This window comes from Trichosurus vulpecula, chromosome 1 (assembly GCF_011100635.1).
Source record: "Trichosurus vulpecula isolate mTriVul1 chromosome 1, mTriVul1.pri, whole genome shotgun sequence".
Classification (NCBI taxonomy): Eukaryota; Metazoa; Chordata; class Mammalia; order Diprotodontia; family Phalangeridae; genus Trichosurus; species Trichosurus vulpecula.
The window spans coordinates 69650622-69663208 of NC_050573.1; the positions used below are offsets into that span (position 1 = coordinate 69650622).

General features: G+C 49.0%; 1 protein-coding gene across 2 annotated transcripts; it reads left to right on the plus strand.

Annotated features, from left to right (window-relative positions):
• Positions 1-282: 282 nt before the first annotated feature.
• On the plus strand, positions 283-12587 carry CREB3L3 (cAMP responsive element binding protein 3 like 3). Of its 2 annotated transcripts, none has more exons than XM_036734440.1 (10): positions 283-448; positions 1485-1613; positions 1859-2150; positions 2611-2720; positions 3406-3537; positions 4672-4778; positions 6629-6697; positions 8215-8296; positions 9828-9924; positions 11569-12587. In XM_036734440.1, exons 1-10 carry the CDS (start codon positions 341-343, stop codon positions 11847-11849), a joined length of 1407 nt encoding a protein of 468 aa, XP_036590335.1. In that variant the 5' UTR covers positions 283-340; the 3' UTR covers positions 11850-12587. The 2 variants fall into 2 exon arrangements, with proteins under 2 accessions (XP_036590335.1, XP_036590342.1); XM_036734447.1 differs by having other exon boundaries at positions 1862-2150.

Below are 12587 nucleotides of genomic sequence, written 5' to 3' on the forward strand. Positions count from 1 at the left end.
GGCTATGCAATGGAAGGGAAGCATTCTTGGTAATAGGGGAAAGGTCATAGCAGACCTGAGGAGCTAGACTTTGAGCTTTGCCCACTCTGGACTGGTAAAGCTCAAAACATTTAGATAACGGTCACCCCGCCTCCTCTCAACACACCTGGGAGGAGGGGTAGACTTTTTTGATAGGTCCTGTCTCCCGCCACTCACCCCAGTCCTCCCACCCCTACCAATTGGTCCCAAGGGGTGGGATTTCAGCTCTTTCTTGGTATTTTTTTAGCCCTCACCGGAGTGGAAATGTTGTCATACAGTTGAGCCAGCTGGCATTTGGCAAGCAGTTTAAGGGAGGGACTCAATGCCTAGCGATTCAGAGAGTTTTGATCCAAAATTGCCCCCGGGGTGGGGAAAGGAAGAAGAAACCTGTCCTGAACATCTCCTGAATGGGGACTTAGCCTCAGAAAAGGTGAGGAGGGGTGGGAGATGCAAGGGGCTGGGGGAGTGGGAGCACTTGAAAGTCACAACCTCTCTAGGCCTCAGTTTTCACATCTGTATGAGGCAGGTGGACTACATCATGTCTAAGGATCCTTCAGGCTTTAGAGACAGTAATCTAAATTTGGATAAGAACTCTTTGGAATTTAGGGCCAGGAAGTAGCTGTCACAGTATAGGAGTCAGCATGGAGGAAGGGGTCTTGGGCCAGTGTTAGAGGTGGAAAGGAACTTCAGATACCAAAAATATTGAAGTTGGGAGAGACCTTGAAACAAAGGATATCAGAGCTGGTAGGGGGTTTGAAGATCTCCTATGCCAACCTCCTTCTCATTTTATAGGTGAGGAAACTCAAGCTCAATGACTTGCCTAAAGTTGGATAAGTGAGTTTTTGGCAAGGGCGAAAATAAAATGAATGTCTATCCATCCTTCCTTATGCCATACCCTCCCTGGCTACCTGCTGGCCCACTCTCTTATTCCCTGTGGCTAAAGCCCCTCCCTGGGAGCTCAGGACATATGAGTGGGCGCCCATAATGCTTGACAAAATATGCAGTCAGCCTTCTGGAAAAGGCCAAGGGCTACCTACCTACACTGCCTTCATTCAGCAGGGAGAGAGACAAAGACAGAACAGAGAGAATCAAGACCGATATTTCTATAGCCCTCCATATCCATGATCTCCTTTGAGTTTATTAACTTCTTGTGAGAAAGGTATGACAAGTATTAGCATTCTTATTTTACAAAAGGAGACTTGCCCATGATCACACGGTTTACTCGGTACCAGAAGTGGGATCTGAACACAGACCTTCCTGGCTCTAAATCTTGCACTCTGTTCATATTGCCTTTCTCTAATACGGTGACCGGAAACTAAAAGTGGGATTCAGGTTGGGGGTGGAGGCAAAGGGTTCTCTGTGCTGGGGGTCTCAACCACCTCTCTGAGGAGAGTTGGGTCTGATCCAGTACTCTGAGGGGAGGGCAGGGGGAGGTGCATTAATGCCCTTTCCCCTCTTAATTGCAGATGGCCTCTTCCTGCCCCATGGGATCTGCTGACAGCCTGGAACTTCTAGACCTTCTTTTTGACCCACAGGATGGGGTCTTGTGGCTCATGGAGCTGGGAGACTCTGACTGTGCCCATGCTGAGGACCAAGTGAGTGCCTTCCCACACCACAAGCCCTTGGAAGGGAGACCTTCTCCCCAGCCAAATCAGCAGCAGAGCCAGATCTCCTGACCCCCAAACATAGGATTATACATTGATCTAGAGCTAAAGCTACCTTGGAGGACTTTTCAGCAGTTGTTCCATCCCTTGCCACAGTTCCGAGTAGAGTTTCTGTTTTTCACCCTAGATGCTCCAAGCCCTCTTTACTTATGTTTTCCTTCTTCTTTGGTCCCCAGCAGAACCAGCCTGCTCCAGAACCAGACAAGTTCCTTAGCTCCATTTTAGGATGTGGGGACTCTATCCCCAGCTCCCCACTCTGGTCACCAGCTGCTAGTGACAGTGGGATCTCTGAGGACCTGCCCTCTGATATCCAGGACAGCCCACAGTGCTTTCAGGCTGGAACCAGTCCAGACAGCTACCAAAAGGCTTCTCAACCTTCCTACTGTCATGCTGGCCCCTGTCTTGGCCCCACTGTGCCTGAGGGGTCCAGAGCCCCGGTGCTAGAATCATCCGTGTCCATAGATCTGGGTGAGTGCTGGCATTGGCCCTTTATCCCACCTTATCAGAGTATCTCCCCCTGCCTGGGATGTTTTTGGCTAGATTAATTGAGAAGGATTAGGAACAGGAAATGGAGGACCCGAAAATTAAACTCAAGGAAATCCTTCTCTGCTGTGGGGTTAGACAAGAAAAGAAGGCCTTAAAGGAGAAGGAGATTTGGAATATGTGGAGAGGGAAGGATATTTGGTTAGGAGAGAATGATGGCAGCTTCCAGAGGCCTAGGAACAAAACCAAGATGAAGGGGTACCTGAGCCTTGGTATGGGAAGGGCCCAAGTATCAGAAGGAAAGGATAAAAGCTCCTGTTTCTCTCCAAATTTGGGAAAGTGGGCTCTGAGAGGTGATCCCTGGGTCTGATCAGGGATGAAGAGACCCTGTAACAGATAACAGGCCTGAGAGGTCTCTTTTATTGCCCTATTCACTCCGGGGTAGAAATGTGGACCCCAGAAGGCATCTTCCAGGACAGGCCAGAGCTGACAGGCTCAACTCCTTCCTGTACCCTCACAGTCAAGGACCTGCTCCTATCCAGTAATGCAGACATGGTGAGCTCCTTCTTCATGGTGTCCAGTTTATATCTGTCATGTTCCTGACCTATCCCCTACTTCTCCCCTATATCCTTTGTCTCTTGGTAACTTCCCACACAGGACTCCCCCCCCACCTCATTTCCATTCCTGAATCTCATTCCCAGATTGGCCTGGTTGTCCTGGCTGCCACCCATAGCTATGGTAGCCCTTCAGATGTTTTTGCCTACATATAGGCCTCAATGAGTCATTAGAGGGATCTTAGAGATCATGGAAAGAGCTGGAAATAACGTTAGAGATTAGATGCACCCTCTCATCTGCCAGATAGGAAGTCAAGGTCCAGAGGAGGGGAGTGAGGAGCCAGCGGTGGAGGAAGGCCTTAAACCCAGCATTCTTTCCACTATGACAAGGCTGCTTCTTGCCAAATGAGCCAACTGAGGCTCAGAGGTGAAGGCTATACATCCGGACGGGTCAGAGGCAGAGATGGAACTTGAAAGGGGTCTCCTGCCTTCTAGGTCAGGGCTCTATCCACCACGATGTGCCACTCCTTTTGACCCTGAACCTTCAGCCTCATTGGCATTAAGCCCATTTGCTCCCTCCCTCCTCCCCCTCCATCTCCCTTGCCAGCCCCAGCTCTGCATAAGCAGCTTTGGGGGATGGTCCTGCTCCCTGACCATCCTCTCTGGGCCTTCCGGTCTGCTTGCAGCAGCAGCAGGGATCTCTGGCGGTGCAGAGGCCAAGTGTGGGGCACATCCAGGAACTGGTGCTGACTGAGGATGAGAAGAAGCTCCTTGCTAAGGAGGGCATCACTCTGCCCACACAGCTGCCCCTCACCAAGGTAAGCTCCTTCCATCATCCAATCCCCTCTCAGAGGCAGCCACTTTCAGAGCCTCCATTCTGGACACTTTTCAGAAGCTCTCCCACCCCCAGGGCCAGGCCCATCTATCCACCAGGATGAAGGTCAACGATTCACCTATCTATATGCAGCCCTTGAAAGTTTATGAATGGCTTTCCTCACAAGTCTGTGAACATTATCGCTCCCACAGTAAACGAGAAGCGTTAGTCAGAGGTGGAGTGACTTGATCAAAGTCACGTGGCTAGTAATTGTGGGGCCTGCGACTAAAATCCAGGGCTCCTCATTCTCAGCCTAGTGCTCAGTCTATTTAATTCATTTTCACCAACATTCCATTACACGCAGGGCAACTTTACAAATTATCTGGGTTTGAGCCCCAGTTCTGATCCTTATTAGTCGCATGACCCTGAACAGGTTTTGTTACTGGTCACAGCCTCATTTTTTTCATCTGAAAAATGGAGACAGCACTATGTACCTCAGGGTGTTATTGGGGAAAATATCTGTAACCTTTGAGGCAGTACAGAAATGAGTTATTCCCCTCAGTGTTATCTTGGTACACTCAGGGGAAAATCAGTGTGACAAACTGTGTCACACTGCAGAGTTAGGTGCTTAACGTTACCCCTCTCGCGAGTACTGTTTAACATGGGGAATAAATTGGTAAGTGGTGGGATTTCAGGTGAGCCTGGGGGACAGTCTGGTGGAGACTCTTCCAGTTGCCCCTCACCACATACCAGTTATGCTCTCATACTACCAGAGAGCCGACTGTTCCTCATAAGCAGGTGGCTAGCTCTTATCACCCCGGTTATACCCAGCCCTGCAGAGGCCAGGACAACAGGTACGGGAGATGGGGCTCCCAGACACAGCAAATCAACAGACTGATGGAAAACTGGTCTTGTACATAGTTGTTCCCAACCCAAGAGATAAAATAAAAGAGATTAACCAATCATTAGACCTGAAATCAAAGAACTGGAAAACTGGGAGATTCCAGGAGCCTCCTGGTAGGCACACGGGAGGCAGAGAGGCTGGGATTCTGAGTATCAGGAGAATTTGGGATAGCGGGGGCTTGGGTTGTCAGGACCACAGACCGCCCCCTTGACTTCTCCATGTCCCATCCGGCAGTACGAAGAACGGGTGCTCAAGAAGATCCGGAGGAAAATAAGAAACAAGCAGTCGGCACAAGAAAGCCGGAAGAAGAAGAAGGAATACATTGATGGGCTGGAGCTCTGGTAACGAACTTCCCTGATGGCTGTTCTGTGCTAGGAGCAAACCTATTTCTCAGGGCATTTGTTCCAATGGTAGGAATAAACCCATTTCTTACAACATCCCTGATGGGAGGGCATGCCAGGGGTTGTTGCCATATGACAGAGGAGGAAACTGAAGCCCAGGGAGCGGAGGGCTGGCCCATGATCATGTAACAACGGATGAGTAGCACAGCTATTTGTTCTGGGAGGAACCACAGAGTCCATCTAGTGCAACCCTTTCATTTGCTAGACAGAGACACTGAGGCTCAGAGAAGGCCACAAAAGCTGTCGGTGGAAGAAGCAGGACTAGAAACCAGATCCTCTGACTCACGGTCCTGGCTTTCATCCTGCCTCAGTAGGACCTGTCTCCACATTCCCATGACACTCTTTCATTCACCTTGATTCCCAAGGAAGCCTGAGTCATGCGAGACAGCAGACCCTTTGGGGAGGGAGCTAGAAAGGAGCAAGAGATAGGGAGGAAGATCTGCTGAAGGAGTTGGGGGATGTTTAGCCTAAAGATGAGCAGATTTGGGAGGACATGATCACCTATCCACTGCCTCCTAACTGCCCAGGAGTGTCCCTCAAGTCTCTTTTCTAGAACACTCCTCTCCCTTTTCTGGAAATGGCATGAGTTTAATTATATCTGTTCAGATGATTCCCAAATCTACATACTGAGCCCTAATCTAGTCCCACATTATCAAATGTCTGCTGGACCTCTCTACCTGTATGTTCCATAGGAATCTCAAATTCACTGCATCTAAAATAGATTTCCTTATCTCCCTTCCATGTTTCCAATAGTTGCCATGTCTAGTTGTCTCTACCTCCACCGCATCTCCTGCCTCTGTCCCTTCCTCTCTACTCACAGAGTCAGTCACCACTCTGCTTTAGACTCTCATTACCTGGGGTCTGATCGATTCAAATGGTCTCCTAACTGGTCTCCCTGTCTCCAATGTCTTGGCTCTATCCTCCACGTTGCTGCTGAAGTGATTTTCCGAAAGCGCAGCTCTGACTATTACTTCACTATTCGAAAAACTCACGTGGCTTCCTGCTATCTCTAGGAGCAAATACAAACAACTCTTCATAGCCTGGCCTCTTCCTATTTTCCAGTCTTACATTTTACTCCTCTCCATGTACTTTAACCTCACCATGTTACCGGAAGCTTCAGTGACTCCTCATTGCCACAGGGATAGAATACAAACCCCTCAGCTTGACATCAAAAGCCTTTACCATCTGGCTCCAGCCTTGCTTTAGGATTTATTTCACACTATTCTTTTTCCTACATTCTCATCCCTAACCCCACTGGCCTGTTTGCTGTCCCCCAAACTCAGCATTCTTCTGCCCCAATCCATGCTTTCCATTGGCTGTCCCCTATACCTGGAAGGCACTCCTTCCTCATGTTTCTCCCTATTAAAATTCTTTGCTTCCTTCAAAGCAAAACTAGGACTCCTCTTGCTTGGCACCAAAGGTCAAGAGTAGGACCAATAAGTAGATTTTGTCCTAGATGTCCTAGACCTTGGGCAAATCATTTCAACTCTCTGAGCCTCAATTTTCTCATTCATAAAAGGAAGGGGTTGGACTAAATGCTCTTTCAGGGACCTTCCAGTCCCAAAGAAGATGGGATGTCTCATTAGTAAGGGCTTCCAAGGCTAGAGGACTCATCTGGGCTGTTGTACAGGGCCCCCCACTTAGGTGTGGGCCACAACAGCTGCCCTCACAGGTCCCTTCTGAATTGAAGTGAGGGTGGTCTCATCACCTGGCATGTCAGCTGAGCTGTCTTGGGCTTGCCCATCCAGGGGTTGGGGCTGAGTGACACCCTCCATTCTGTACTCTTGTAGCATGTCGAAGTGCACAGCCCAGAACCAGGAGCTCCAGAGGAAGGTCTTGCACTTGGAGAAACAAAACCTGTAAGTTTGAACACTCCCCCCCACCCCCGCCCCATACCACCTGGTGCAGGGAGGGAAAGTGGGGTTGACCCAGCCCAATCAGAGCCCCCAAAAGAGCAAGGCCCTTCACAGCCCCTACTCTGGTCCCAGTTTCACTTTACGGCTGGCCACATTTGCTCCTGTTCTCTAGTCCCCCTGTCCCCTCTGCCCCTGCCAGTTCAGACTCTTACATGCATCTACCAGGCTCATTCCTATCTCTTCTCCTCATTCCTCAAGGTTCAGCTCAAGTTCCATTTTCTTCAGAAGTCTTCCCAGACTCCCTTTCCCCCACCCAGCTCTCTTCTCTGATCTACCCTTCATTTGGGACTGAGCACACCCAACCGTGATGTCTGGAACGCTTTCTTTTCTATTTCTTTTAAACTTTTGGAGTATTTGTGTCTAGATTGTAAGGTCTTTGAGGGCTGGGCCTGGGTTGGCTCCTATAACACACCTCTGAGAGAAGAGGGTACTCAGTAAAAGATCAGGGAATTAATTGTTCCCTCTAAGGCTTCAAATGCAATTCACAGATTTGCCTGAAGCCTACTACATGCCTAGGACTGTGGGAAATAAAGGGAATTCAGGGTTGGCTGGAAGCTGGTGGCTGGCCCCCACCACCAAGGAGTTAAGAGTCTAGCTGGAGAGACAAGACACCCATGAAACAAGGAGAGGACTCTAGCTCACATGTGTAGCCTACTGGGTGTCTGTAGTCCTGGGACCAGGCTAGCTGACCTTAGAAAGGCTCTTCAGCACAAGGTTGGCTACCAGGTGATAAAATGTTCTAGTCAGGGCAATTCATGGTGACTCATAGTCTAATACAAAAGGGCTGCAATCTGTGTCCATGGGAGGAACCCCCATACAAACAGAATCATGAACCTTCTGATGGCAGAGAAATCTGCCATCATGATTTGGAAGCAAGAACCCTGAAAGGCAGATTCTAGGTCTAGCTCTGCCACCTCTTTGCCATGTATCCCTTCCCATCTTTGGGCCTTGGTTTCTCTTTTTGTAAAGTGGGAGTGGGTGGCAGGTGAGACTTGATTTCTAAGAGCTCTTCAGTCCTAATAGTCTATGTGAGATTGAGGCCTTTAAGACAGACTTTGCACTTTTCTTATGATAGTCCAGGAAGGTAGGTAGTACACAGATTCTTGCCCTATTTCACGCAAAAAGAAAATGAGCCTCAGAGAAAATGACTTGCCTGGGGTCACACAGCTTGAAAGGACTCAAACTTGAATTCAGGTTTTCTGTGTGCAAGATCAATACTTTTTCCATTATACAACATGGTGCCATAGAATTAAGCCAAGGCTGAAGGAATTGGGGGGGGGGAGAGAGAGAGAGAGGAGGGTTAGGGTTTAGGGTTAGGGGATGGGGAGAGGGGGAGAGGGAGAGGGAGAGGGAGAGGGAAGAAGGAAACTGATGGAAGTATAGGAGGCAGAAATGAAAACTTCCCCATGCCTATGTCCATGCCCGGGCTTCACTAGGTTTTCCCTTGTACCCTCTCCTAGATCTCTCATGGAGCAGCTGAGGAAACTCCAGGCCCTCATACAGTCCACCAGCAAATCGGCCCAGACAGGCACCTGCATAGCCGTATGTTCCCTCTCTCCTCCCAAACATTTTTTTGGTAACTTCTTTTTGGGGACCCTAATCTGAACAGTGGAAATGCCAGAAAGCTGCCCCCTTGACTGATGTGTGCCTGAAGAAAGAGGCAGAGGAAGAGGATACAAGAGGCAAAGCTTTTCTATTTCAGACTTTGGTCCCTGCCCCAAACCAATCCAACAAGCATTGGTTAACCTGCCTCCTACAAGCAGGCATTTGGCCAGGTGCTGGGTATACAAAGGCAAAAGGAAAAACCATCCTTGACCTCCAGGTACTTAAATTCCACCTGAAAAGACAGAAAAGCAATTCCCACAGAACTTTATGGGCACATTTGAGACTCTACAACTCAGGATGAAGAAAGTGGAGAAAAGATCTGATTAACCACTTCTGGGTTCATAAGCCAGGAACGAGGATTAGAGAGCACAGAAAATAAAATGTCAAAGCTGGAAGGAACCTTAGAATATAAAAATGCCAAAAGCTGGAAGGCATCTTAGAACAGAAAACAGAATGTCGGAGCTGGAAAGGACTTGAGACTCCAGAACAAGGACCTCAGGGCCTAGAACAGGTAGCACCAGAGCTGGAAAGGACCCTAGAAGACAGAATGTCAAAGCTGGGACCTTAGAGGTCATTAGTTCAATTCAACAAGCATTTACGAGTGCCTTGAGTGTGCCAAGCATATGTAACATTAGGCACTGGGAATACAAAGAAAAAAATGAGCCATCCACCTTGAAGATGGCACAGTAGATGAAGAGCTGGATGAGGAGTCAAGACAACCTGAGTTTAAATCCTTTCTCAAGCTGTGTGACCTTGGGCAAGTCACTTAACCTCTGTCTTCCCCAGCTCCCTCATCTGTAAAATGTGGATCATAATTTTATTTATATTTATTTATAATTTAACTTACAAGGTTGTTGTTAGGGTCAGATAACAGGTAAATTGCTTTGTGCTCCCAAAATTCTAGCTATTATTGCTTTGGAGGCACTCACAATTTACTGGCACCTTGAGACACAGAAATGTCAACTCTGGGGAGACCATGGGACATGACGACTGGGCGGGTCCTTGCAGCATAAAATAGAACAGTATCTCGTTCGTGGAAACCAGTGAAGAAATGCTGGTTGAATTGAACTGAATAGAGTCAGAGCTGGGAGGGACCTTAGAAGTCATCTAGTTGTCATACTGAAGAGGAAGAGACCGAGGCCCAGAGATGTGGACTTACTTGCCTGAGGCCACAGAAGGTATTGACGGCAGGGAGCCGACAAGTGTCTCCACTCCAAATCTGGAGCTCTATCCACTGCATAGATTAGAGCTGGAATTAGAGACCAGGAACCGGGGAAGGGAGTTGGAGGGTGGGAATGACCTCCACCATCATCAGCCCTGCCTCCCTCCCTGCCTTCCAGCCCTGGATCACCAAGGCCATCACCCAGCTGGTCATCAGTGAGGGGAGGGTCGGGGTTCCCCATCTGGTGCTCAGCTCTGGGAGCTGGGGGAGCCGTGGTGCCTGTGACCCTTGTTCTTCCCACCCCAGGTCCTGCTGCTGTCCTTTGCTCTGATCATCTTCCCGTCCATCAGTCCCTTCGCTCCCAGAAAAACTGAGGCACCTGGGGACTTTACGCCAGTCAGAGGTAGGTCCTGCCCCACCCCCCACCCCAGCCCCGGGCCCCTTATAGAGTTCCCAGTGGATCTCCCTTTTCCCTCTCTGATTTCCCTTTGAAGCGCTTGTGGCCTGTGAAGATTGACAGGAGCTAATTAGGGCTGAAATGGCTATTTTTTTTTAAATTACATAGACTGTATTTAGAGTTAGAAATGATTTTAAGAGATTATCTGGTTCAGCTATCATATGACAGATGAAGAAACTGAGAGATTAAATGACTTTCCTAATAGGAGGGGAAGGGAATATGCATTCATAGAGCACCTACTATGTGCCAGGCACTGCACTAAGTACTTTATAAATATGATCTTATTTGATCCTCATCCTGAGAGGTAGGCGCTCTTATTATTCTCATTTTAGAGTCAAGGAAACTGAGGTTAAGTGACTTGTCCAAGGTCACACAACTAGAAAATGTCTGAGGCTAGATTGTAATTCAGGTCTCCCTGACTCCAAGTACAGCAATCTCTCTGCTGTGCCACCTAGCTAAATTATCAAAAACTAAAGTATTAGGAAAAAATATTAAAAGCTTATATCTCTAGAGAACCTAATGTGTGTCAAGTATCTTGCAAAATCACACAGCAACTCTGGGAGGACAGTATTAGCCCGTTTTACAGATGAGGGTAAGTGACTTGCTCTAGGAAAGAACAGGATTCCCAAACTGAGATCTCCTGACTCAAGTTCCAATGATCTTTCAGGTTGCCTACGCAGGTACTAAGGGGACTTTGGGTAGTTGATATTTAGGCTGAGGTCCTGCAGTCCAAAGCCAAAGGCCTTTCCACTCCCCTGTTAATTTCTTTCTTTTTTTTTTTTTTTTTTTGCTTTTTGGCAGGGCAATTGGGGTTAAGTGACTTGCCCAAGGTCACACAGCTAGTACATGTGGCAAGTGTCTGAGGCGGGATTTGAACTCAGGTCCTCCTGACTCCAGGGCCGGTGCTCTACTCACTGCGCCACTAACCTTCCCCCCCCCCCTTAATTTCAATGCAGCAATGATCTATGTGTTCATCAAAGCAGGTGCACGCTCCACCGGTATGTGCCACATGTACCTCTCCAGCTGGTAGCCTACCCTGGGGTTGTGAGCCTCTTCCCACCCGGCAGTGCTGGCCTTTTGATGCCATGCTGGTAACTGAACCCTTGCTAGCCTGATGGCACCTGCCAAAGCTTGCCCTTCTTGGCCTGATTTTTGAAACTCTGGGTCACCTCCACTCCTCAGTAAGGCATTGGAGGACTAGAAGTAGCAGAAGAAGGAAACAATATTGGAAGAATAATGGGATGTTCCATTATATTATTCCAATATAATAATGGAATAATGATGATAATAATCCATACCGAGAGATTCCAACTCTGATGAAATCACAGACAGAAGCCAAAATAACAAAAGCAAGTAACAATTCCCATTTATATGGCAGAGAGCTTTTTCCTCACCCCTCCGCCAGGCAGGCAGTGCAAGTTTTATTAGCCTCATGTTGCAAATGAGTAAAAAAGTTTGTACCAGAGCCAGGATGGGCATCTAGGGCTTTGCCCTGGATTCTCCAGGGTCTTGGGGCCTGAGCAGTTTCCCCTCCTGCGGGTCTCACCTCCTCCAACACTTCCCTGACTGCCCTCTTCCTCCTCCACCCAGTATCCTCCAGGTCACTGACCGCTGACGCCGCCTCCCGGGTGTCCCATGCTCCAGTCCCAGGTGGGGAGGAGCTAGGTCCCCAAGCCTCTAGCCGCTGGAGTCAGTATCCCCAAGAATCTAGCAGCCCAGGTCCGCTCTCCGACACTGCCACTCCGGGCAACGGCACGCCAGCTGAGACACCCACATCAGATGAGATGCCTACATCACTGGCTCTACTGGCCAGGATGGAGCCGGGCCACACCAAGGCTGGAGGATTGCTGGAGGCCGAGGAGGAGCTCTGAGAAGCCGGTCCTCCAGAGACCCGCTCCACCCAGAGAGGCTAGGCAGTACTATTCCTATAGTGTTGTGGGGGAGTTTTACTAGCTCCCTCGGCTTTAAGTGGAGTGGTCCAATATGGGGCGGGTCCCTGCTCTTCTCTTGAAATTAAGCTACACCCTACCACCCTGGGCTGGACCCAGGCCAAATGAGTAGGTGGTCACCCCCTAGCCCCTTCATCTCTCCTCTGCTTCTGACTGAGAGGCTACTAGACAAAGACTGAAACATACACAGACTTGCACAGGATATTAAAAATGGAAAGGGCTTTAAAGATCAATTCAGCTCCCTGATTCTGCCTGTGAGAAAACTGATGCCCAAAGGTGGGGCAGGAACTTACTTAAGGTCATCCAGAGTCTGGGACCTGGCCAGGACCAGAACCAGGGCTCCTGAGTCCCAGCCCAGGGCTCCTTTATAAAGACATAGATTGCTACCAACAATATATCCCCAGGAACAAATCTGTGCACGACTGGGCTAAGGTACACGTCCCGGCATCCCAGAGAAGATAATTCCAGAGCTCCCAGAAGTGAATGGGGCAAATCTTGGATCTTGGAGGCTACCCTCATCTTCCAAGCTCTGCCTTGTAGGGGATCCCATGGGCTCTACCCCTGCAGTCTTGGGGATGCCTTCCCTCCTCTCCCAATTCCCTGGAGGTAGGATTTTGTAAGTTGAAGTGACCCCTTAATAAAGTATTTTGGCAGAAAGTG

Coding starts and splice junctions, on each gene's coding strand:
- CREB3L3 (XM_036734440.1), top strand. CDS start 341: ATGCCTAGCGATTCAGAGAGTTTTGATCCAAAATTGCCCCCGGGGTGG. Junction 449..1,484: donor GGGACTTAGCCTCAGAAAAG/GTGAGGAGGGGT, acceptor TCTTAATTGCAG/ATGGCCTCTTCCTGCCCCAT. Junction 9,925..11,568: donor GGACTTTACGCCAGTCAGAG/GTAGGTCCTGCC, acceptor TCCTCCACCCAG/TATCCTCCAGGTCACTGACC.